Source organism: Anoplopoma fimbria, chromosome 14, assembly GCF_027596085.1.
Source record: "Anoplopoma fimbria isolate UVic2021 breed Golden Eagle Sablefish chromosome 14, Afim_UVic_2022, whole genome shotgun sequence".
Lineage (NCBI taxonomy): Eukaryota > Metazoa > Chordata > Actinopteri > Perciformes > Anoplopomatidae > Anoplopoma > Anoplopoma fimbria.
This window is the reverse complement of record NC_072462.1, coordinates 16524470-16548879: the sequence shown is the minus strand read 5'-3', so window position 1 is coordinate 16548879 and position 24410 is coordinate 16524470. Positions and strand designations below refer to the sequence as shown.

Sequence of the window (24410 nt, the reverse complement as noted above, 5' to 3'; positions counted from 1 at the left end):
TCTGTACAGAATCTCAGAGATTGGTTATGGTTAGTTACTTAGTGCCTCATTACATAATTAAGGCTAAACCTACCATTGAGCACCAACATAATTCCTCACTGAAGTATGTCCCCCAGGCTAATTACACTTCTACTTCAGTGGGTTTTCAGTCTTAAGATATTTGAAGTGGTACTCCAGTGATTTACTGTTCCATTACATTTGGGGACTTGTGAGAGACAAATTAAAACAAGAGTGGTCAAAATACATACAGCAGAGGTCAAGACATCCTCACTTTTAGTCCTTAGTATGGGTGAAGCTCCAAAAATGCTAGATCCAACATTTCCCACAATGCAAATCAATGGTGTCTTTAGTAAGACACTCCCAACTTGGTTAACTTGTCAAACCCCAGCTGAGAGTAGTACGTTTCTCTGACTCGACAAAGCTTTCCAGAGCATGTGGAAATCATTTGCAACCGTTTTCACAGGCTGTGTAGTTATTTTCATACCAGTAAATAGTGGAGTTTCCCTTTAATGCAAACAATTTCAAGATCATGTGGAAGCAGCCGTTGTCCATAAAACGGCATGGTGTATTCAGTCAGTTGTCCAACCAAAGAGAATGACATCTGCTTTGGTTTTCATGGCCCAGGACCAGCTGCTCATCAGAGGCCAGTCAGACTGGACATTGACTGTAAATCCTTCAAGATACAGTTTGGGTATTCATGGGCAATAGTAAAAAATAATCCCAGAAATCAGGGGGATCAATAAATGAAGTTCAGCTGTGAAAAAGCCTTTAAGCACAGAAGAATGCGTAGTCCTGCTACAGTCCTTTAAAAGCCTGTTGTCTCTGTCAGATCCCAGCAGGAGGAACATGATGTTCCCACTTTGAGGAGAACATTCAGTGCTTGTACCTAAACGTCTGCTGCACTCCTCGGCCCCAAGTTATCCCAAGACAAACCGAATGAAATATGTGTTTTGATGCAGAAATCAATTCTCTGTAAAGTCAATTATTCAGCTCCACACACACACACAAACACACACACACACACACACACACACTGTTGTACATATAAGAACTTTATGTACTCTCATAAATCAGTTCTTTATGGTGCTGAATAAGCGTTCACACTACACACACACACACAGAATGAGGCCATGCATTCTGAAAACAGAAGCTATAGTAGAGCAGAAGAGAGTAGATTAGTAAGTGGAAGCAGGAGCTTGTTTTGTAATTGTATTTCTGGGAGAGACGGCTTCTTTCAATACCTGGTTCACTCATTCACTCAGACACACACACATCCACACACAACTGTCCATATGTCACAGAGTATCCTTACATTAGGAGGAACCACTCAGCATGTCTGATGCACGGTGTAAGGGGAGCTTTTGTCCTAGAAGATCTCAGGGCATTGGCTCCAGTCCTGTCTGTCTTTGGCCTCCCAGTAGCCGCCCCGGTAGACGTAGGTACACTCTCCTGTCGTATCATCTGCCCTCTTTTCAAACCACAGTGGCTGGTGACCGTCGATGTCTTGCCCTGATGACGGAGAGGCATGTTTTCATAAGGCATGGCTCGAATGTTTACTATTTTCTACAATATTAAAGTCATAGTTCATCCTTTCTCTCTAACTATCGTACTTTTCATGGAACATTATTGTCTACCCATGATCTTCCTCGTTGCCAGTGTTTTGGTACATTTTGTAAAAAAAGAAGTTTAATGAAATCTTAAGTAAAGAGGTCAAAATGAAACACCAAACTACCTTGTCATTTGCAAGTGCATTCATCATTTCAAGCGTTGATTTTAAAAATAAAAGTAATTTTTGTCCAGAACTTTGTCAGAGGAAAGCCTACTTGTGAATTACTGCCAGATCTGCAGTTTAGGTACAGCTCAGCTTTTGACTGTTCCTCCTCGGGAAACAAAGGTTTACAGTTCAAGGCGAGAGTAAAAGATGATAGATGAAGATCAGCAACCTCTATTCTTGTCGCATGCAAATTTAGATTTTGCTTTTGCCCAAAGATGCCAAAGATAGGCATAATATACCTAAAGTGTTTAAACCAACAACTGTGTTGAATGTAATTTGACTGCCATTTAACATGTAAAAAGCAGAATCTCTATCTTTGTGATCCTCTCAAGACATGTTTTAAAACAATCATTACTCTTCTCTGAATAACAATTAGTGGCTGACACAAAAAAGTTAAATTTCAGTTAATTTCCTCATTGAAAAATCAAGAATATATGATTATGCAAGTGTTGTTCAATTTAAAAAGCAGAACTATTGGATACAAGATGTCTCCTGCTTCACTAGAAAGCTCACTCTCAGTGTATGTGCTCTGGAGGTTTCAAGTTTCAACATCGCACTTCTGCACAGTAAGGCTCAAACATTCAAGCAAAGTAATAATAAGCAAAACATATTCCTGTGTGAAGGGGGAGTTGTTCTTGTGGGTTTCCTTGTTCTCACCTTCCTCTAGGGCCTGATTGGCTTGCGCCTCCCTTTTTTTCCTCTCCAGCCTCTGACACTCCTCCAGACGCTGCTTCTGGGTGTTTGCTTCATCCCACACACCGGCCTCCATCAGCCGCTGGTCTGGCCGCAGACGACTGTCGGTGGGCGCAATACCATCTTCTGGCTCGTTGAGAGTCAGAGCCAACGAGGAGAAATAGTGCATGTTCTCTGCATTATCTCTGAAGAGGGAACATAGAAAAGAAAGAGAAATAGGAGAGAACTCAAAGAGGAGAAAGTATTTCAATGTCTCATTTCAGACACATTCAATCTTCAGAGTAGAAATGTGTTAGATAACATAAACATACGGGAGAGGGTATTTTTTCCACAACAGTTTGGGCTGAAGAGTTTGATAAACTGTCTTTTGTTTGCCTTCCGAGCCTCCGCATCCTTGGCTGCTGTCCACTATTTTGGCACCCTCCATTTTGTCATCCCAGGTTCCTGACAGGATGTAATTGGCTGTGCCCTCTCTGTCCTCTATCACTCCTGTCACCTAGAGACACCAAAGAAGATGACACACAGGAAGAGATCAGTTACATGCATGCTTTGACTATGAGGCAGTGACATATTCACAGCTGGGTTCTACTTTACTTCATTTTGACATTCTAATTTGGGTTAAAGATTTTAAAGGGTATTTGAATCATGTAGGAATTTTATTTATTTATTAGACTTTATCAAACAGAGGAGATAATATAAACTACAAGGCTCCTGCTCCTCTGTAGCTAGTGAGTATGTGACTGAAATTATGACAGGAATAAGACATCTCTTAAAGGTAACACTGGTAAGCAACAAGCATGGATATTACAAGATTTGTTAAACATATTAGGAACCAATATTAGCTCAACATTGTTTCATGACACAGGCTTGTGAAGCCTAGATGTAATAAAATCTGAATGAAGACAACCAACAAATATGCCAGCTGTCGATTTTCCATCTGCAACGACCCCCTACAGCACAGGAAGGTACGAAAGACTTACTTTCCGTGGGACGTCTCTGGAGAAGTAGCTGTAGGGGGAGAATTTGAGACGGCAGGTGTCCTTGGTAGTGATGTTTACAATGTCAATGTCCCCAGACTGCAAACAGCAACAGACAGGAAAACAGATGTGACTTAAAAGTGTATGATGACCCCAATTACGTTCCTCAGCAACATGCACACATTCACATGCACACACGCACCACACACACACAAAAACACTCACAATCTTATCTAGTCATTGATGCCAAGCAAAGTAGTCTTTGCCTCTCTGTTAACTAATTGAGTATTTTTCTTTGGAGTGAACTGTTATTAAGGTCACTATTTCTTAATTCTCTATTAAAAGTTTTAATTTTCACTTTTTTACACAAGACAGGTTGTGGTTTTGACAGTTAAAGAGGAGCACACCTGATCAATCCAAAGTTTGCCCACAATAATGTTGTGCACCGTTGAAGTCACTTTGCTCCACACGTAGTGGTTTCCACTCGAGTGGAACTGCAGGTGAATGTTTCCTACAGTGAAGAGAAGGAAGACACACAAACAGCAAAATTATGAATAACTTTACAATTTTAGAATTACTTGAATAGGGTAAATTACTCGTGTTCAGAAAAATATGTTGTGTGTATTTACAGGTCATATCTTTAGAGGTATTTATTCTAATGTATTTTGATTGTCAGCATGAACGCATGAATTTACTTGTTTCTTACCTAATGGCATGACAGAAATATATTTCCCACGAAACTTGCTATCAATAGTGATATGCTGCCACAGGGTCCAACCTCGCTGTGACGTTACATGGTGGGCAGCAGCTGGTGGGTGATGACTGACCTGTGGGTGAGTGGAATCAGCTGGTGTGAGCAGAGGCAATATAGACGACCTTCACTACGTGGAAATTTGATCTGTTTGTGTAAACTATATACCTGTAAGGATATATGTTTGTCTCACCTGCTCAGAGATGGAGCGATAACCATACTCATCCAGTCGGTCCAGCTCGTAAGTCTCCCCCAGCAGAGGGTTGAAGGGCTTGGCTGTGCGATGGACTGTGGTGGAGTAGGAGGAGACAGAAAAGGCAGCCACCAGGCACATCTGCTCCAGAGAGGAGTGACAGCGGGCCGCACGGTCCAGGAGCTCGCTGTACTCCAGATCCTCCGTCAGACGCTGCAGCATTGACAACGGCTCGTTGAAGTTTACCTGCAATCACACACAGAGAGAAAGGGTTTCTTGTAGGTCACGCAAATTCAAAAAACTATGATACAACCAATTTGTACTGTATGTTTTGTATTTACAGGCATGGGTATCTTGGACAGGTCTTTGCCAATACAGTTCTTCATGATGCTCCACAGGTTAAGGGAGTAATTTGGCTTGTCAGGAATACGACTGCGTCTTGTTCTTCGGAGCTGGATTTGGTTTGTGCCTGATGTGTCCTGAAAAAATATGACAACGTTTGAATCAATTTCTTTTTTTATGTTAGAGCAAATGTGTGTGTATAGCAACAACTAGTGAGACAACGGGTCATGCGTGGGACCTACATTCTCATTTTGAGTCCAGTCATTAGACATTCCTCCGCTCATCATACTCTGATTACTTCCTGAGCGCCTGAGAGGAAAGCAGCATCATTTAAATACAGTTCAAAGTAACGGTGATTGTAGATGATCAAAACACAGCTCTGAGATCAGTTTGTATAACGATGATGTCTCACTTGTGCTGTATGCTGCCACTAGTAGTCACAGTTATGAATGCAGGGGAGTCCTCCATCGCATCAAAGAACTCTGCATCGTCATTCTCGTCACTCGCGTCCCCCTCCTGAGTCCGCTCTACACCTACGGCAACAAACACAGGACAGTTATCTGAGTGTTTTCAGTATTCATGTATACACATCATGCATATTACAGTCTATTTACAAGGGTTGGCCATATAACAGACACCATACTATAAAAAACAACAGTTTAAAAAAACTTGATTGAACTTAATTATTATTCCTTAAATGTTTACAAGGGATGTAACAGCAGTTATTTCACCTATTTATAGCTCTGTAAGTTGCTTTACATTGCCATGAAAACAAAAACCAAATAGTGAATATCAGTGACAACTTAAGTCACTTGTGTATTGGCATTTGTAACTGTGATTTACAGTAAATGCTGAATTTATTACAACTGAGTTGCAACCATTTTAGTTATGTAATGTAGCTTAAAGAAGGTATAATAACATATGATAATGTGTTCCAAACAAAAAACAGTGCCAACAAAGAGAACCAGTTGTCACAAGAAGACCCTCAACTACACTAATCCGAAGACATTTAATATGATATTTGCTTCGCATGTTAATATCTATGACCTCAAAATTTGTGTTAAAAATAAACAAGCATTCTTGTCACTAAACCTCTTCCCATATAAATAAATACACCAACAATTCAGCTATGATAATTCTGACTAAGCCACATTTCTGTGATAGACATGCATCACTACTACTGGCCAGAAGAGGGCCATATATTTTTTATTCTCTGAGACTATACTCTGCCTTTCACACTAAAGAGAGTGATGTGTCTCACCTGTATATGCTGTGGGGTTCTCCCTCCAAGCTCTCTCTAAGCTGTTGTGCTGTTTGGCTAACTGTTCGATGGTCTCCTCCAGATGGTGACGCTGCTCTCTCTCATACTGCAGGGTCTTTTGCCACCTCCGGCTGTGAGATTCTGCTACGTCCAGAAAGTCACGACAAGCCTGAGGTGCGAACACAACACACATCAAAAGACGCAGGCGGAGCCCTCAAGCTGCATAACCTCATTAAAAGAGACGACTGATCAGTCTCCGGTTTACTGGACAGTATCGAGCAGGCTCACATTGATCATAGCATTGGAGGTGATGCGGAAAAGGGTGGCTCGCTCATTAACAGATTTCACTTTGTCTGTGCCGTCGGAGGATCCACGCAGTTCCTCGAGTTCGCTGAGGGAGCGCTGGAGGGCGGCGCCGTGCTTCCCTATCAGCTCATTACAGGTGCTCAGGTCATCTAGCTTGCTTGCCAGAGTCTTGAGCACCCCTTGGGTTAGGGCTCGGTCCTCCTGAGGTACGGGGCCTTCATCTCCTGAGTCATCTTCACACAAAGACAAAAAAGAAAGGTAGTGCACAAATGTCATGCTTAACCAAAGATGATGGGTATCATTAGAGGTTATTGTTTTGAAAAAGATTGGGTGTATATGGTGGTAAAATCGTATAATTTAAACAGTACACGTCTCATCAGACATTGGAAAACCAATTTTAATACTTAATGTTAGTGGGGAACGGATGGAGGAAGATAACGCTTCACACCCTGATCCCCCACACCTCTTCCTCTACAAGATGGGAAAGCTGTGAATGAACACCGTTGCCCTGGAAACATAGGCCCATGCAATCAGGAGGCTGGGCTATTTTTAGAAGAAAAGGGAGAAAAAACGGTGACGCACATCCCTTTCCCTCCCCTCTCTCTCTCTCTCTCTCTCTCTACCCCTGTTTGGCATGAGCGGAGCAATCAGTCTCAGGGATTTCAGAAGCAGAGCAGGGAGACTGGACTTATTACTAGGAATCATAAAAGAAAAATGATGACCTTAACTTTAAAATTCTTTCACTTAAGTATTACTCTAATATTGACCCATTTTTAGCTTCCAATACTGCTTGTTTTCTATATCTAGCCCGTCTACTTGGTTATGAAGCTAAATCACTATTATGTACCTTTTTGTGGCAGCAGTGACATAAAAATGGAAACTGTAGATGCCAAAACAAATTAGGTACAAGAACTTGTAATTTTGACTTTCAAAGACATGCTGATGCTTTGAATAGTGCTTGTAATAATGAACCTGAGAAAGAGTCTGTGGGTTGGAGAAGGTAAAAGAGCAAGCTGTATCTATTAAAGTCTCTCAGTGACAAATTACATTGTTTGAAAGATTCGAGACACCTTAAAAGTTCTACTATCCTTAGTACAAATTTAGATAATGGCTGATACTCTAGTCAGTTATAAAGGTTAACACAAATAAATCCATCTTTAATATGCAAATGACACTTTTCTAGGTCAAAACATTTCTTCTCTGCTAAAAGAAAAAACAGACTGTGTGTGTAATCTGAAAACTCCCAAGCACTGACTGAATCTAGGCCAGAGTCTGCATTGCAAGTGAGTACCAAAGCCGGGAGACAAACTACTACTACTATATTAGAGGGGAAAAGAAAGACAAAATCTATAATGGTTTCATGACCCATATATAGAAGTGAGAAAATAATCTTGCTTCTTACAGCCATAAAACACATCCATGGAATAATAACAGAGGCTTACTGGTCTGCTCTGTGTACAAATGTTGGGTTTTTTTCACGCAGGACACTGAGACCAATTGGTGACTCATCGTTGAATCATGAAAACACACCCACAGGTGATAGAGGGAGCACCAACATGGACACAGTGTAGGAAGAAAGATTCACATTTAAAAATCAGAGGATGCACTGCATGCTTTTGCAATATAGATGGAGCAATCAAAGTCTGACTGTAATTTGCTAAAAGCTTGCTGAGGCACAACCTGAGCTTCACTATTTCCCCGTTGTAAGCTGTTATTGTTGGATTCACACTCATATTTGTTAAACTTTCAACCTGGATTTAATGGTTGTCAGAGAGGTTTGAATTGTATATCAAAAACATACCTATTTATGTGTATTGTAAAAATGGTACTCGTGTGGTAGCTTTTACAAGTGAAGGACAAGATCATTTTCGTAATATCCACTTAATTATGCTGTTCCAATCCAATTCCAGATAATTAATTTGCCCTGCTGTTATTGCCACTCAGCCCATAACCAAAGGCTCATGCACTAATAATCTGTAATCACATCAGCACACACCGAGACAGACAAGGATCTTTGTGTGTGCTTACACATGCTTCAAAACACATAGGTTATTCTGACTTCAATTGTGTGAAGCAGTATAACCAATGTTTGTTCAAAAACAATTTTTGAACAGTGGAAAACCGCAGGAAGAAAGTTAAAGTGTAAAAATTTCTAAAAGGGCTCCGCTCCATAAATTTGGCTTAGTATTTTGGCTGTAATCACTCCCAATGAGGCACAGTCCATTGTTAAACAAAGGTAGGTACAGCATAAACACCTCACACATCAGTCATGGTCTCCATGTGCTAATGTGGCCAGACAGACAGAAAACATTGATTTGTATCCTGCAGGTGCAAAGCTTTTACTCAGCAGTAAAGGATGCTTAAAGGCACACACCTCTCAGGAATGAATCAGATAGCAGATGTCTTTACAGTAATAATCCAGAGACAAATCAAAATTTAAATCAGTCAAATATGAAACATTTAATGCTGTTCTTTTTTTCTGCACTGACTTTGAAAATTACGTTGCCATTTTGTCAACTTTAGGGCAAATTCTGTTATGTGAGAAATCCAAATAGCTTATTTACACAGACATTTAAACAAAATACAGCCAAACTAAAAGAACTCCATAAAAAGACACTCACTGCATCAGTTACAAACCCACACATGCAAACAAGCAAGCGTGCAAGCTCATAGCTTCTATCCTAATTAGTATTCTTCTCTTAGTAAAATAATTAAAAGGTTACTTACAAGGTGACACTCATTGAAAAGGCTACACTCGCGTCTCCCTTTTGTCCACAGTGTATGGTGAAAAATGTTTTCAATGAAATTCCTCACACCCTCTCTCTCTTTTTTACCCCTCCTGCTACCAGAACGGGAGGAGGAGTCTAAAGGAAGGTCATTTCATTCAGCCCCAACTGTCGTCATACTGAAGGAGACAGTAAGGGAGAAAGGAGACGGGTTGGGAGGGAGGGAGTAGCTGCATGTGTGTTTCTACACGTTTGTGCAGAAGAGAGGGAGAGAAAGAGAGAGGGAAGAAAAACACTGTACATCCTGGTGCTCCTGGTTTTTTCTTTATAACAAATAACAGCTAGACAGCAGTAAACGGAGAATCTATATCATATCATATTGTGTGATAGTGTCCGGAGGTAAAAAGGAAATGTTGTAAGTCAAAGTAATTCCAAATGGCATGAATATATGCAGATTTTGCATTAACACCATAGACTTTATATAACATGACCCTGCTGACTGTGAACACATGGAACAACATCGCCCTCTTGTGGCTTGTTGTTTAAATAACAAATAAATAAAATATGCATTCAGGTAACTGGGCCTTGGTTGCTCGAGCCTGCATTCAGGTTAAAGCTAAATTTAGTTTGTCTATCTTGGACTTTCACAGGTGAACCATGTTGTCTTTTTAAAGTACATATTCGGGACAGTCTGCAAGCCACATTATTTCTTTGCATCAGGACAGAACTGTGGGTGAAAATTCACCGCACATTAGAAGAGCTATACACCCATTAACAACTATTGAACACCGACACTCATATTGGTCACACTACAGAGAATGAACGATATTCCTCCAACCTGAGTGGTGCATCAGCAGAGTGGAATTGGCCCTCGCTTGCTGCAGGGCTGAGACCCATCGCTGACACTCTCCCTCAGAGGTGGCCTTCAGGTGGTAGCTTCGGCCTCCACTAGTCAACACCAGGTGACAGGTGTCCCCCACCTCAATGTGTGCTGTTGCCAAGGGAATGGTTCCCCGGCAGGTGTGCGCCATCTCCGCCTGAGTCCTGAGGGAAACAAAACAGTTGTAGAGTGAAATGTGGCAGCTTAGTTTTTGATTTTGAAAGTAGTTTACTGTTGAAATGCATTCGTATTAGTTGTTGCACGTATTGTATTCGTATCAGTTCGCTGCACTTATTGTATTCGTATTCGTTTACTGCACTTATCCTATTCGTATTAGTTTGTAGCACTTATTGTATTCGTATTAGTCTGTTGCAATTATTGTTTTCGTAGTAATTTGCCTCTGCACTATACTTTTGCTCTGGTTTATGCTTTAAGATGCTTGTTTAAGAAAGGTGATGCACTTATGACTTCTGGTGACTAGTAGTTCTCTTGAATACCTATGTTGAATACACTTATTGTAAGTCGCTTTGGATAAAAGCGTCTGCTAAATGACTGTAATGTAATGTAATGTAATAGCATAGCATCCAAATAAGTCTGTCAAAGATGAAAACTGCTCTCTAATGCCACGCTTTAAAAAAAGTGAACCCCACATTTCTCTCGAGGCGTTAGACAATATGTATGAAGCTTAACACGTTGATCTTATAATATCAGCAATATTTCATACCATATGTATATTCTTTTTGTATTCGTTATAGTATTGTGATTTTTTAAATATTATATAGGTGGAGGCTTCAAATAAGCCCAGTGGGCTTTCTGCCTCTTCCTGCACTGTAATATAATTTATGTTATGTTTTTTTTTATCTATCTTCATTTAATCTGACATGATTAATGTCACTTTCATAAAGATTCCATATATTATTATTATAGTGAAAACTTTTACAAGGTAGTTTGGCATTCTGTTATGGTTTGCTTATGACATTTAACATTCAAAACATGCATTCATCTCTAGATTATACAATTCTTACATTGGACAATTTATATTCAAAATGTTTAGTGACAGAACAGATGAGTCACTATTCTTCATGTTGTTGTCGCCTCTCCCTTTAGTATTTACACTGTAACTACACTATATGGGTTACAGTATGAAGTTTGTGTCTTTGTCGTTGTGCTAACAGATTGTTTTATTTTATTTATATTATGGTTAAAATAACCTTAAGTGGCTTCATTCAGGGCCCTCCCTCCTTAACACAAAAAAAAAGTTTAATTTCGCATTTTTTAAATATTGTTTGCAACACACACACACCTCATTTAATTATGACTCTAAACTTCTTTATATTCATATTAGTGTCATAAATTAAGCGTTAAGCCTCTTCAGCGCAGACGACCGTTAACGTCCGTTCGGCGCAGACGACCGTTAAACGTCCGTTCGGCGCAGACGACCGTTACCTGTAGTAGGACAGCAGGCCGTTGCTAAGCACAAACCACCGCCGTTGGTAACCCTTCAGGTAGTTGGTCCATTTATAGAGCCAGCCTTTGTAGTTACCGACGTTCAAACACGGCAACTGGAGCCCCGGGAGAGTCGGGGAGGGCAAACACTTCACCAGCTCGTTCATTTGCTCCTCTCGGCCGGTCCCGGTCCCGTTCCCCCTCCCTGCGCTGCTGCGGGACGGACGGGAGAGTCGGTGCCGTGTCCGCGGAGATGCCGCCTGTCAACAGCTGTACCGTTAGCTAGCCAGCTGCTCTGCACGGTCTCCGCTAAAGCTACTGTTAGCTTGCAGCTGTTCTGGTGGAGCTGTGTCAGTGTGTCCCCCCCCCACCCCCCCCACCCCTCCTCTCCACCTCCACCCTTAGGTAGTTTTACAAATATCTAGGTGGTGTCAGCTAGAATAAGAGACATAGCAACCACATCATTACATGAGGCTGTATAACAGTTGAGCCTGCGTGTAATAGTAAAGCCTGTAGATGAGAGAGAGAGGGAGAGAGAGAGAGAGAGAGAGAGAGAGAGAGGGGGAGATCATGATGACGTACTTATCACAGGACTGTAGCATATGGGTGCAGGTCTGTGTGTGTGTGTGTGTGTGTGTGTGTGTGTGTGTGTGTGTGCGACACACATATGGCATTCACTGCAGTTTTCAGTTTTATTATTGCAGCAGAGGAGAGAGTTGGAGGTTTAATAATGCCAACATTAGATCATGACAACAACAAAAAATGTTATTGCTATTATTTTTATTTAGACCTTAAAAACATCTAAGAAGAAGCGAGCTAAGAGATTGAATCTTCCAATTTAAAACATTTGGGAAAGTAAGATTTCACAGACATTGTGATTCATAGATTATGGGCATTATATTGATATTCTAAGATTCAACACAAACAGTTGTAACTAAAGTCAAGTTTTGGATTTAAATCAGAATTCAATTCTTATACAGGGGCTCTCATTATACAGTATGATGCATCCCTGGAGCTGTGATGTTAAAGCCAACAGAGGGCACCTCCAAAAATTGCTTAATTTGACATTAAAAAAAATAATTCTATACTTGTTTTTTTAAAGCCTTGAATTAAGATGTTATTTTTGATATTTTAAGATTTTTCCCAGAACTCTGGAAAATTTTTAAATTCACAGTCTGGCAGATCAGCCTGTAAGTTAAAAGTGATGGACCGATGATAATAATGATTATGGAGTTTTTGTAATAATCGCACTGAACATAAATGCTTTAATGCTTTAACATACTGTACAGCAAGTGCCAAAAAATGCTACAAAAACAACAAATGAAACAGCCAATAATCGAACAAAAAAAACCGGACAGATGTGATGGTTCAGGAGAGGGAGTCATCCAAGAAGCCCAATGCCAGTATTAATGGGAAATAATAAAAAATGCCTCTTAGTTATACAATTTGAGTGCTGAACAGCTGATTCTACGATTACAGGGGAGGTTAAGCTTAAATAAATGCATTAATAATTAAATGAGCAGACAGCTAACAGTTGAAGATTATTTTCATTTGGCATCATCACAGTCATGAGTGAAAACTTTTCATAGTACAATCATTTTGCAAAGTGCTTTGTGACTATATGCCTCACAAAAAGGGTTGAAACGTATTATTTTTTTCTTGAGATTTTGCTGATGCAGGTTTTTTCTCATCATGTTGAGGAGCAATTTAAAAAGACCATATCATCATCAGAAATCTCTATGGCACTACATCAGGATGCTTGATGTGGTCTTTGATAATGTCTGAGCTTTACATTGCACTGTATAACTGTTTATTTTAAATACCATGTTGGAAATAATACAAAACCAGTTTACACAGAACAATGCAAATTAAATGTTTAAACTCACCCGACTGGTGTGGCAAGTTGTTTTTAGTGATAGCCCACCTACAAAATGAAATTATGAACGGAAGAGGAATTTTGAACCTCTGTCAATTCCGAGGTTTGCTGGGTACAGTAGTAAGGCAGTCAGCACAGCCGCTAACATTTTAAAAAATCGTCATGGTGAAAAAACGTTGCTACAAGAGGTGACTTTCAGTCCATTGTCTTGAATGTTTGTTGTCGTCATCACAGTGTGAATTGTTCCAGCTTCCAGCACCCTTCCCAATTCTAAAGTCTGCTTCCACTCATATGCAATACCTCAGAGTTCATATTTTTTTTTAAAGCAAGCCATCTTGTTCAAAAACGGAGGGCAGGAGGGAGAAGTCGAAGGGCACAAACTTGACACCGGTCCCGTGGTAGAATTTGTTCTGAAACTCCACCCTGAAAATCAAGTGTTCAAGTGAATGATTAAATGCCCTTTAATAAATTGTATGAAGGTGAATGCAAGCAGGAAATTGAATAAAGCAGAGCAAAATTTAAAATCAAATATCACTACATTTTTATCTCAGTATCTCAGTCTTAATAATTTAACTTAACTTAACTTTAAAGATTAGAACAGACAAAAATTGCATGACTTCATCACTGCCTTACAGAGTAGGAAATACATTTTTAAGCAATACCGTGATATTTTGATTAGAGCTGAAACAATAAGTGAATAGATGCCGTGTCTTTTGGATGATCAATCAATTGTTTGAGTATTTCTTTAAAGCAGAAATGCCCCAAATGAAAGGTGAATATTTGCTGGTTTTTTTAGATGGGCATTCCACTTTTTTCTGACAATTTATGGACCAAAATAATTCACAATTCACCAAGAAAGTAATCACCTGGTTACAATCAGTATAATCTAATACAATGTAAAGTCTCATATCACAGTAATAATATCATACTCCTGAACTAATGAATGATGTGTGATTATTTAGACAAGCTGGTACAATGAGACTCACCAGTGAAGTCGGAGAGCGTGGAGGAACGCTGATAAGCCTTCCATGACTAGTAGGATGGACACCGTGAGCACGGCGAAGAGGCCGAACACGGGGACTAAAAACACCACGCCCACTCTGGTGGTGAACCTCAGACCCAGGCGCATCACCATGCCCCACAGCACCTCTGACAGCTCTGAACACAATACAAACATTAGGATGCACAATACACAAAGACAAACATAAGAAGAAATGCAAAGTGGTCATTGTGCCTGCACTTACGGGCGTGAGCCAAGCTGAGAGCCCAGAGACGCAGGTATGACGCAGTGTTGGAGATGCAGCCCAGGCAGTACTCTATGGTGTGGATGGCCTGGTACAGGAGCACATCCGCAAAGTCAAACTGCAAAACAGGTCAAACAATATATTAGATATCACACTTAATTCCTACGGATGAAAAATGAAGTCCAGATAATGTGGCTCTCCTGTTTTAATACAGCATTTTTCCAGAAGACAATGCTGGTGTTCACATGATAATAAATAAGCTCCCAAATTTTTTTCCAAGGCTACTTTCTCTCTTATATTTAATTTATTTATTTATAAGCGCAACACATAAGTACACATTTCTGTATGTTGCCAACTGCAGTCCTATTAGCTGTATTAATTGTTGTAAAACAGTGACATGACATGTTGAGATACACACATATTAAACAATAAGACACCAAATGACGATTAAATCAGCACACAAGACAACAATAAAATGACCACAACCAATACTGAAATGCAGCCTTGCAAAGCAGTAAACATATTCCCACAAATATTATATTCTAATATGCAAATGCAGCGCATCTTGCAAACACTTCAATGTGTCCTAAATACTGTTTAAAAGACAATTTTAGATAAATAGCTAAATCTAGACTTCGATCACAGACAGACAGGGTTCAACTTCAGGTCATTTAGCTTTAAATGCAACATTGGTGGATCTCTGACCTCTTTGGGAAGAGCTTCTCTGCTTGGCATTTCACCAAGTCCTTCCTCTTCATCATCATCGTCATCGTCATAGGACGGTGCTGTGGAGTTGTCATCCTCACTCACGCGCCTCACTCTCTCATAACCCTGAGGTGAGACAAAACCGTTGATTTTTATTGTCTCCAAATGACCAAAAACATATAAACTATATATTTTTAAATATGTCTGATCTCACATACTCTGCGTCTGCGCAGGCCTTTGCCTCCCCGGTACAGCCAGTACAAGTAAAGAGGTTTTCCTAACAGCAGCACAGGTACTGACAGCATCGCTACCACAATTAAGAAAATTTGCAGCCCAGTCTGTGGAATCAAGAAAGCAGAAAAATGCATTAACAAGGATCAAAATGTGTCGATAATGTTTCAGGCAACGTCGTCACCACGTACCTGTCCTGGGTAGAGAGGAGTCATATCTTTCCCCTGCATGACGAACATGTTAATAAAGTGGATGAGGATGCTGGGAGCCACGCTGGAGTCTCGTGCACTGAACGCCAACCACTTGTAGAGAATCATGAAGACCAGGTAGCCAAAGAGACAGAGTAGGAAGAGCAGCTCAGGAAGAAATAGCAGATAGACATTAAATTTCTGTCGGAAGTGCCTGAAGGGAGAGAACAAAGTATGGGAATAAAGAAAATGATGAGAGAGTGGATTTAATGATTGGACCCCAGAATGCTTATCAAAACAATACATTGTTTTTAAGCAATAATTCATAAATGGTGTACTTTCCCTACCTCTTTACCTGAGGCCTACTCTACTATATGCCTTTCTAGTTTACCTTCGTTAACGTAACTATTAACATAACTACTATTTTATTTTCATTTAACAATATGCTAGATTTCCTATTTCATTTCATTTACTTATATCTATGTATCTATTATTATTATTCTATATAGTATTTCTATTTATTTATTTGTGTGTAACCAAGACCAACACAGAATGGGGGAGGGCTTGTGGTTCTAATTGGTACAATTAGAAAGCACTGAATACTGATACAACTCACAAGTGATTGAAGACACTCAGCACCACTCCAAAGCTCATATGGATGACCCCGATAATAACTGACATCTTCATCTTGTAGGAGTTGAGGAAGGACAGCCGGTTCACCGCCATGTTCCATATCTGATGGGACATTAAAAAGGCATCTCAGTGAAAACGACGAGGGAATTAGTCCATTACATCCTGACAGTAATGTCTGAGTGCATTTACTCACAGGATCGATGCCAAATGGGTACGGTCCACTGAAAACACCGCTGATGTTGGGATCTAACGTGAGCAGAGCATTTGTTTGGAGGGTTTTATTTCTGCAATGTGAATAAAGATATGCATTAATTAGAAAAACTTATTAAAACACATATGTACAGACAAAATAAATGGTTGTATTTTACTGCTAACTCACGTCCACTGCTGATTGGTGAACATTGCCTTGACACTCCAGCTAGAGCCAAATATATTGAGTGACTTGGAGAAACAGTCATTGTAAATCAGCCCGGTGTAGATAGAAAAAAGCCCCATCATCAGGATGATGTAGCGACCGTTGAAGAACGTCGCCCATATCTGAGATCAACAGAGACACAGCTATCAGCCAAAACTCATCTACAATCATAAGTTTCTGCATTATGAATGAGTGGAACAACTCATTCCTACCTCATTACCGGACGATTTCTTCTTCTGCTTTTTTTCCGTCAGCACCATCCACAAGGCGAAGAGGCTCATTACCGTCCCGTGGCCGAGGTCGCCAAACATCACAGCAAACAGAAAGGGGAATGTGATGATGGTGTAGGGAGCTGCCGATGAGAGACAACAGCTTTAATGTGCTAATCTGACCTTCTCCAAAGCAAACAAAAAGACACTTTATAGTTTGTTCTTTACGTGACACGGTGCAAGTTCTTACCTGGGCTTACCTCGCGATAGTCCCCCACCCCGTACGCCTCCACAATGCTCTGAAAGCCAGATGTGAACTTGTTGGTTCTCAACAAGGTGGGTGGAGTGTCAGTACTCGGGATGCGGTTCACAAAGGACGGCACGGTGGCATCACCTTTTCTCTGTTACAAAAAAAAAGACAAAAAATGTAAAAGAAAACTCTGAAATGAGTAACCAGCGTTATATATTCACAGAAAAAGACACATTGATGATGTTTGGAGCTCCTTTTGCTCTCATGTCAAATATTCACAGGTTTGAGTGATTCTTTGACCAAGAAGTTTTTCTCTAGTACATTCTGGGTGAGACATTTGATCTGAAGTCAATCCAATATGCAGCCTGGAGCAGTAGGGATTGCGAGCACATACTGTACAGCAAGTGCCAAAAAATGCTACAAAAACAACAAATGAAACAGCCAATAATCGAACAAAAAAAAACGGACAGATGTGATGGTTCAGGAGAGGGAGTCATCCAAGAAGCCTAATGCCAGTATTAATGGGAAATAATAAAAAATGCCTCTTAGTTATACAATTTGAGTGCTGATAAGCAGCGCGTATTGCATGAAGAGGCCAAAACTGATTCTTATAACGAGAATTTAAAGCTATGCATTTAGTCAAATAGACTGAAGAAACATTATTTTGGCCTCAACAAAAAAATAACTAACCGGATTCGGCTGCAATTTCATTGCTTTGCGTTAAGCTTTGGAGTTTCCAATCAAATTTGAAGAAAAGATGTCAAAGAAAATTTGTATGAATGTAATTAAGTTGTCTGTGTCCGCATTATCATTATTACTGTTATAATTTACACTAATCACAGTTTGTGGTTTTGCTTTAAGACAAAACATTGATTCCATGTGAGAACGTTTTCATTAGCATTGTAAGTAAGAGTTATTCTCAGTTGTATTAAGTATAGTGGAAAAATGTCACTATAAAATAAGAATCAGCCCTAATACTTCTTTTTCCTCACCGAGCCCTCTTCTAGCGCCCCCCGCAGGTTTGCCAGGTCACTGACGGGACACCACACCTCGGCAATCAGACACTTGTTGGTGACGTCGAAGCTGCAGAGGTTCAGGATGTGGTAGATCGCCTTCATCTTCTTCACCTGCACAACCCAGGAATAGGCCGACTCCGAGGCCTTCTGCAGGACCTGCCTCAGGTAGTCCTCAGTGCGGTGCAGAACCTGGAGGAAACACAGCAATTACTACAAACTCAGTCAAAATGTGTGAGCGAGTTAAACGCCTGTCTTTATCAGTCCTACGTTGTTTAGGTCCTGGATGCGAGTCCTTAAGCTGTCCAACACGTCTGCCCGCTCCTCATCGTTCTCAGGGTGCGGGTAAAGATGGCAGTGGTAACTGAGGACGACAGAGACAGACGTGTGCTGATAAAAGAATACAACACGAATTTAAACTCATAAGTCATTTGATGATGGTATTCTTACCAATCACAGATTTTTTGTACTTTCTGTCCGATCTGGTCTCCCCAGAAGGAAATGAGAAACACAACATTTTTGCTGATCTCACCCTGAAACAACACAGATTAGGCCAGTTATCATATCATAAATGTCATAAAGACAAATGACTTTTACGTGTATCCCTACCACAATACCTTTTCTTTTTGCTGGCACACAAGCAGAATGTTTCACTTACATTATTATTACTGCAGCATCATTTTATTAAATTGTATCTAAATCCTTAGATAGAGTTTTAGATTAAAGCCCTTGAAAACATAAACTAAACATAAAACTATCTCTTCATTATTTCTCTATTTCTTTGCACCTTTAAATATTTATAACTATATAACTTATAGGCGTGATGTGTCTTTTACAGTAACTCACAAACTACCTTTGGCGGAATTTAGACATCAGTTGAGAAGAGCACATTAATCAGGGAACAGCTAGTTATTTCCTTTTAGCTTCAACTTTAATTAGCTATAGCTGAATTAATCTGCCAAAGCGGTATCCGTCATTTTGATGAGCGACAGTTGGCTCATAATATCTATTTATACATGTTTTTTCCATTGCTCTTTGCTAATAAGATTGAGGAGAGTTGTAAGTGTCAGAGCCTTACCAGCTCTATAAATATAAACCAAATATGAATGTGGTTTGATCAGATTTACATTAGCAACATTAGCACAAAAGCCAACAACCCCACACCTATCATCACATTTTGATTCAATCTTTTCTAAATGTGTGAAATCTGTGACTTCCCCTTTGTTCCAGCTGAGCCTTGCCAACAACAAACCAGTGAGAAAAGTGAGGACAATGACACAAATGCAGAAATCTCCCGTGTGAAATAACCAAAGGAGTTCTATTTTTAGCACATAATTGTGTTCATGTAAGACCCCGCTGCTCAGAGTAAGAAGCTGAACGATGAAACAGGTTTTCACGGGTTAAATAACAAATAATATCCTGCAATTCTCGAACCAATGCTCCAATATCTCTCTTGACATCAATCCTGAAGTACGCAATTTTACTCACAGTGTCGAGATCAGCGAGGTTCTCGTCTAATTCTGCGTAGCTGAGGATGGTGTAACCCTTACACACTCTCCACAACATGCGCTCAAAGGCCTCCACCTTCACCCGCTGGATGAGACCAGAAACAAACCTACCGCCAGAGGAGATCAGATTAGGGTTTAAAGTTAATTTCTTAACGGTAGAGAACACATTATGTCACACTGTTTGTGTGGATGTTAATGACTCCCTTTTCAGCTCACCCCAGCTTGGCTCCAAGTCTTTGCATACCGGTGCATCCAGTTACCGAGTCCGTCTCCATCGTGGGGAACTCTTCATACTGGGGACCAATAGCCTCATGCTAATTATAAAAAGGAACATGTTTCATTCAGCTTACATTAACTGCTCATTATTCTACAGACAAAGCCTATGTAGTGTTCGCACACAAAGGCCTGTCTCACATAGACACCATTGTTGGTCTTTGCTGTTTCCCTTTTTAACACACAGCAGCCCGGGTGAGTCAGGGGCTGCTTGTAAACGGCTGCATTGTGACCGTGTCTTTAATTAAAGTCGACTCTAGTTGCACCGCTGTCACGACGAGAGGGAGCATTTTGCCTCGAGATGCAAACAGAGTGGGACTGGAACAAAAGCCGTACGAGACAGACGGGTGGAAACACACTTACTCTGGAGCGGCTGTGTATGAAGGTCCGTGTGATCTTCAGCATGTGTGTGTACTCGGTGAGCTCCAGGAGGTTCCTCTGCAGCTTCTCTTTGTTTCGGGCCACCTCGCTGAGCTCCATCTCCAGCCTCTGAAGCTGCTCCTGCACAGCACCACACATTGAACACCAGCTTAGGCCTGCGTTTAGCAGCAAGACGACTTCTTCAGTTAACTCAGGGAGACGAGAAGCAACGGTAAATATGACACATTTTGCTAATTGGCATTTTACCTTTACAACCCGTCTTATTAGCAGTATTTTGTAATCTTGATTGATTTCCTTAAAATCTAACTCTGTTTTTCATTATGTGTTTATGTTTATTTTGTCAACCCTCTAATGAGAGATAATTAATTAACTTGCTTTGTTACAGTAGCCAGACACAAAAAAGGTAAAATAATGGATAATGTTTAAAAAACATACATTTAGAATATAAGATCAAATACAAAAGTAGCACTCAGTCGCAAAGATTGATAAAAATCAGATCTACAAAAATAATATATTATTTCATTATGTGTTGTGCATTTCAACCTCATATCCTATTTTCAGACACCTGGATAAACTCTTATCCCAGTTTTGAGAATAGCATTATGTCCTTTTAAAATAATAAACATTGTGTTAAAAGGAGCACTAAAATCAGGATATTGTTGCAATCACACAACTCATCCAGGTTTCTTCAAATGTTCCACCATGTGTGTAGGTGAGACCTCAACTCAGGTTATGTAGCAGTGGTTCAAATCAACTAAAAATATTATGATAAATGATGTAATGATGGGCTACATGAATGTGAAAGTTTGATGTCAAGAAGGCAGTGGATGAGTTTTATTGTCTCATCTTCCATTACTAATGTCTACATGGAAACACTAAATCCAGGCAGTAAGAGGTATTATTTGGTAGAAGTCTCAACCTTTCCAAAGATACCAAATGTGTCAGGCTTAACTTTTCATTAGATGGATTGGTGCAGTTATAAAAACATGCAAGAACCAAAGCTGAAGCATGATTATACAGTATATATGAATGATACCGCCACACAGTGTGGAATAATATATGATATTTCCAACCATAGAGTTAAAGACAGCTGGAGTTTAACAGATCTGGAGGATGAAATGTAACGCATGCACTGCTGTAGCTGTCAAACACCTGTTTATTATTAGGATCTAAGCAGAGATATGATAGCCAGGTTTATCTATGTTAAAATGTCTGTAACCATATACATGCACTCCCTTAAACACTTTGCAATGTGTACAAATAGGGTACTTTGACAGTAAAATGTTGTTGAAGTGACACTCACCATGATCTCAAGGACTTGTCTGGGGGGAGGAGCAAGCAGGCTCTCCTCCTCCTCTGGAACGGCTATATTAGTCTTTTGAATCTCCCTCAGCAGGTATCCTGTCCACAAACAAAATGCTGACAGTCTATTTCACGGTAATTATAACGGGAGTATCAGACAAGCTGTCAATTTTAACAAAACACAACCAGCCATGGGTTGCTTAATTTCCCCTGATGATATGTGTGTGATCTAGGCTACACACCCACATGAACCACCCCCAGGTGCTCTCTTACCCAGAATCCTCTCCATCTCCTCACATCTTTTGATTTCGCTGACGAAGCGCCGCTGGAATGAGCTGACACTTGGGTTGAGCTGAAACCAGAGGAAGCATCACACAGGTCAGGTGGGCTGCAGGTTACGGCATCAGTCAACGCATATGTGCAATAACAAGGTTCATCATGGCATCTTTACAAAGTTTTGCACTGTTTTCTAATATTGTTAATTCTTGTTTATCATCCTTTAAATACTGTAATAATACTCTCCCCAAGTCAAGTGCAATGTGGATTAATTTGACTATAAACCTCTTAACAATTTTTTTAAATTATACAAATTAAACATGTAAAGTCAATCATAATACAGACATTCTGATGGCTAGATAGATAAAGACTATGAATATTTGGGTCTATCTATAGGAGGCCCTCCATTCACTCCCCTCCCTAAAGCATGCATGCACCAAGGGAGAAAAGCACAAGGTAGAATTAATTTATTCTGTATTAAAACAATACACATAGGTTTACTAAAATAATACATATAAATAAGCACTTTTCAACCTGTGGGAGAATACACAGTCTACATAAAAATAAAACAAGTGTGTTAGAGTGTATCCTTTCTACTTACATCTCGAAACTCGACCAGCCCCAGCTCCCCCAGCTCACTGATGCAGTCATATTCAGAGCCGGACTGCAGGAACAATTGCGCCAAGCACATCTCCTCACTCCGAAACACCATCTTTATATCTGCCAGACAGATCTCCTCCTCCACCTCCTGATAAAACCGTCTGGATAACGAGCCGCAGACTACCAAGCACAAAAACCAGCGAGTCTGTGCGCGGCTCTAACCCCGTTAACCAATTAACATCCCCCTCGAGGATTATTTATTGTCTATTAATAAGGACGATTCTCAGAAGGGACATTTTTTTTTCCCTCATTGTGAGTCTGGGCTGTCGCTCCGCTTCGTCTCCCTCCAAAGCCGTCTGCTGGACTATACAATAAAACAATATGAAAACAAAGACAGAAACGTCCCTAATGCAAATGGAGAAAGGCGTCATCGGGTGCGCTCTTTACCTTGAACACCTGACATCACGGCGCATTAAAGGAAAGAAAAAGAAACAACACGGCGAGCAGAAAAGAAACGAGCAACAGGAGAAGTGAAATAAATCATCAAGCCTCCATGCAGACTAATGGGGCTGAAGGTGGCATCACACGTTATAATAAAAAGGCCAGTCAGACACAGGCGACGGCCTTCACTGTCGCTGCGTCGACCGGCGACTGACAGAGTGCGTCTCCGGGTTGCCAGATCTTGTAATTTCCCCCGCAACGATCGTTGATTCTTGAATTTACAATGTGACACGAGTTAAAAGAGGTTTAATCTGACACTTAAGACGAGAATGACACCTCACGTCATACCTGTCGATACATTTAGTTCGACTGACGTTTATTTGTACATTGTCGACACTTCACCTGTTATATCTACAGCAGTTGTTTAATGTACTCAAGACAAAAAATTTTTTGCTTAATACAATAAAACACGAAACGCTTTGTGAGACAAGCACCAGATATGTAATCAGATGTAAAACTTGATTTTAATTGTAATCCAAAATGATTAAATGTTTTTAAGGTGTAGGCTAATAATCACCTCAACTTTTGTGACTACACCAGTCTAGACCATCCACAGTGCATTATTTATTCATTATTATTTTTACACTATGTCATAAATGTGTTATTTATTAAAAATGTTGATTCCTTTGTCTCGCCTTAAATTGCTTGTAAATGACAAGTTTATTTTTTTCTAAAAAGGGGGTCAGCTCACAAACCTGGCAACTAGCGCATCTTCTAACTGCGTTCCATCGCTGAAAGCGGACCGACCATCTGCTCTTCTTTGTGTAAAATCCTTTATTAAGGAATGATTAAGAATGATATGCTCATTTGTTTGCATTTTAAGAACAAATCTTCCCTTGTGATAAATGATTACTGCACGTTTTAATAGATCTGCCGATCACTAGGACGAACATCTTTTTGATGAGATGCTTGCTTTAGGAGTAAAAATACTGCTAGTATGACTGAACACAAATGTTATTCAGGGTTTAAAAAAAGCTGGATGATGTTCATTTTATTTTCTTTAAATCAGGCTTTAAACAGAAGAACGTTGATCAGCGTTCAGTCCCGGTATTGGTCCCCTGTGGGTACAATCTCCACTGTTTCAATCCTGCTAGCACCCTCTCATTTCAGGGAAAAAAGCAAATATTCACAACAACGGCAGACGCTTTTGTATCAAATGACTTCCAAGATTAGCAAGGTAGATCAAATCATTGTTACCATCCTTGTGTACCCTTGAGCAAGCCCTTAACCCCTCAACTGCTCCATGGGCAGCTTCCAGGTGTGTTCGTGAAACCTGAAACCAGCTGATTTATTTTCCTTTATTTGTATAAATGCTAAGAGGCGGCCTGTGCTTTGTGTTTTTCTTCCCTGGGACACATTTACATTTACATCCTGGTGCTGTGTTTGCGCATTCATTTCACCTGATTAAAGTATGAGGACCAAAACTTTATTACAGGGTGCTGGAGTTTTGCCTTCA

General features: G+C 40.2%; 2 protein-coding genes across 2 annotated transcripts; both read right to left on the bottom strand.

Annotated features, from left to right (window-relative positions):
- Positions 1–1297: 1297 nt before the first annotated feature.
- On the bottom strand, positions 1298–11516 carry osbp2a (oxysterol binding protein 2a). The gene is made up of 14 exons (XM_054612711.1): positions 11350–11516; positions 9862–10067; positions 6280–6530; positions 5992–6160; positions 5143–5263; positions 4973–5039; positions 4730–4867; positions 4389–4634; positions 4151–4271; positions 3852–3955; positions 3448–3543; positions 2779–2963; positions 2432–2652; positions 1298–1509 (listed from the first exon to the last, which is right to left on the bottom strand). Exons 1-14 carry the CDS (start codon positions 11514–11516, stop codon positions 1367–1369), a joined length of 2235 nt encoding a protein of 744 aa, XP_054468686.1. The 3' UTR covers positions 1298–1366.
- A 1047-nt stretch (positions 11517–12563) lies between these two features.
- Positions 12564–24344, bottom strand: atp6v0a2a (ATPase H+ transporting V0 subunit a2a). The gene is made up of 20 exons (XM_054611939.1): positions 22455–24344; positions 21851–21929; positions 21579–21676; positions 20258–20395; positions 19838–19935; positions 19602–19728; positions 18564–18646; positions 18384–18477; positions 18093–18305; positions 17101–17251; positions 16854–16993; positions 16606–16763; positions 16420–16510; positions 16210–16328; positions 15597–15807; positions 15393–15512; positions 15175–15300; positions 14470–14587; positions 14212–14383; positions 12564–13648 (listed from the first exon to the last, which is right to left on the bottom strand). The coding sequence occupies exons 1-20, from the start codon at positions 22563–22565 to the stop codon at positions 13546–13548; spliced, it is 2550 nt and encodes an 849-aa protein (XP_054467914.1). The 5' UTR covers positions 22566–24344; the 3' UTR covers positions 12564–13545.
- Positions 24345–24410: the final 66 nt, after the last annotated feature.

Excerpts from the sequence above, each read along its gene's own strand:
- osbp2a (XM_054612711.1), bottom strand. The coding sequence starts at position 11,516 with ATGAACGAGCTGGTGAAGTGTTTGCCCTCCCCGACTCTCCCGGGGCTC. Across the intron at positions 4,868-4,972 it reads ACTGGACTCAAAATGAGAAT|GACACATCAGGCACAAACCA; the intron begins GTAGGTCCCACG and ends ATATTTTTTCAG. Across the intron at positions 2,653-2,778 it reads TGGAAAAAATACCCTCTCCC|AGATAATGCAGAGAACATGC; the intron begins GTATGTTTATGT and ends TTCCCTCTTCAG.
- atp6v0a2a (XM_054611939.1), bottom strand. The coding sequence starts at position 22,565 with ATGGTGTTTCGGAGTGAGGAGATGTGCTTGGCGCAATTGTTCCTGCAG. Across the intron at positions 16,764-16,853 it reads AGAAATCGTCCGGTAATGAG|ATATGGGCGACGTTCTTCAA; the intron begins GTAGGAATGAGT and ends TGTTGATCTCAG. Across the intron at positions 14,588-15,174 it reads GAGAAGCTCTTCCCAAAGAG|TTTGACTTTGCGGATGTGCT; the intron begins GTCAGAGATCCA and ends CCTGTTTTGCAG.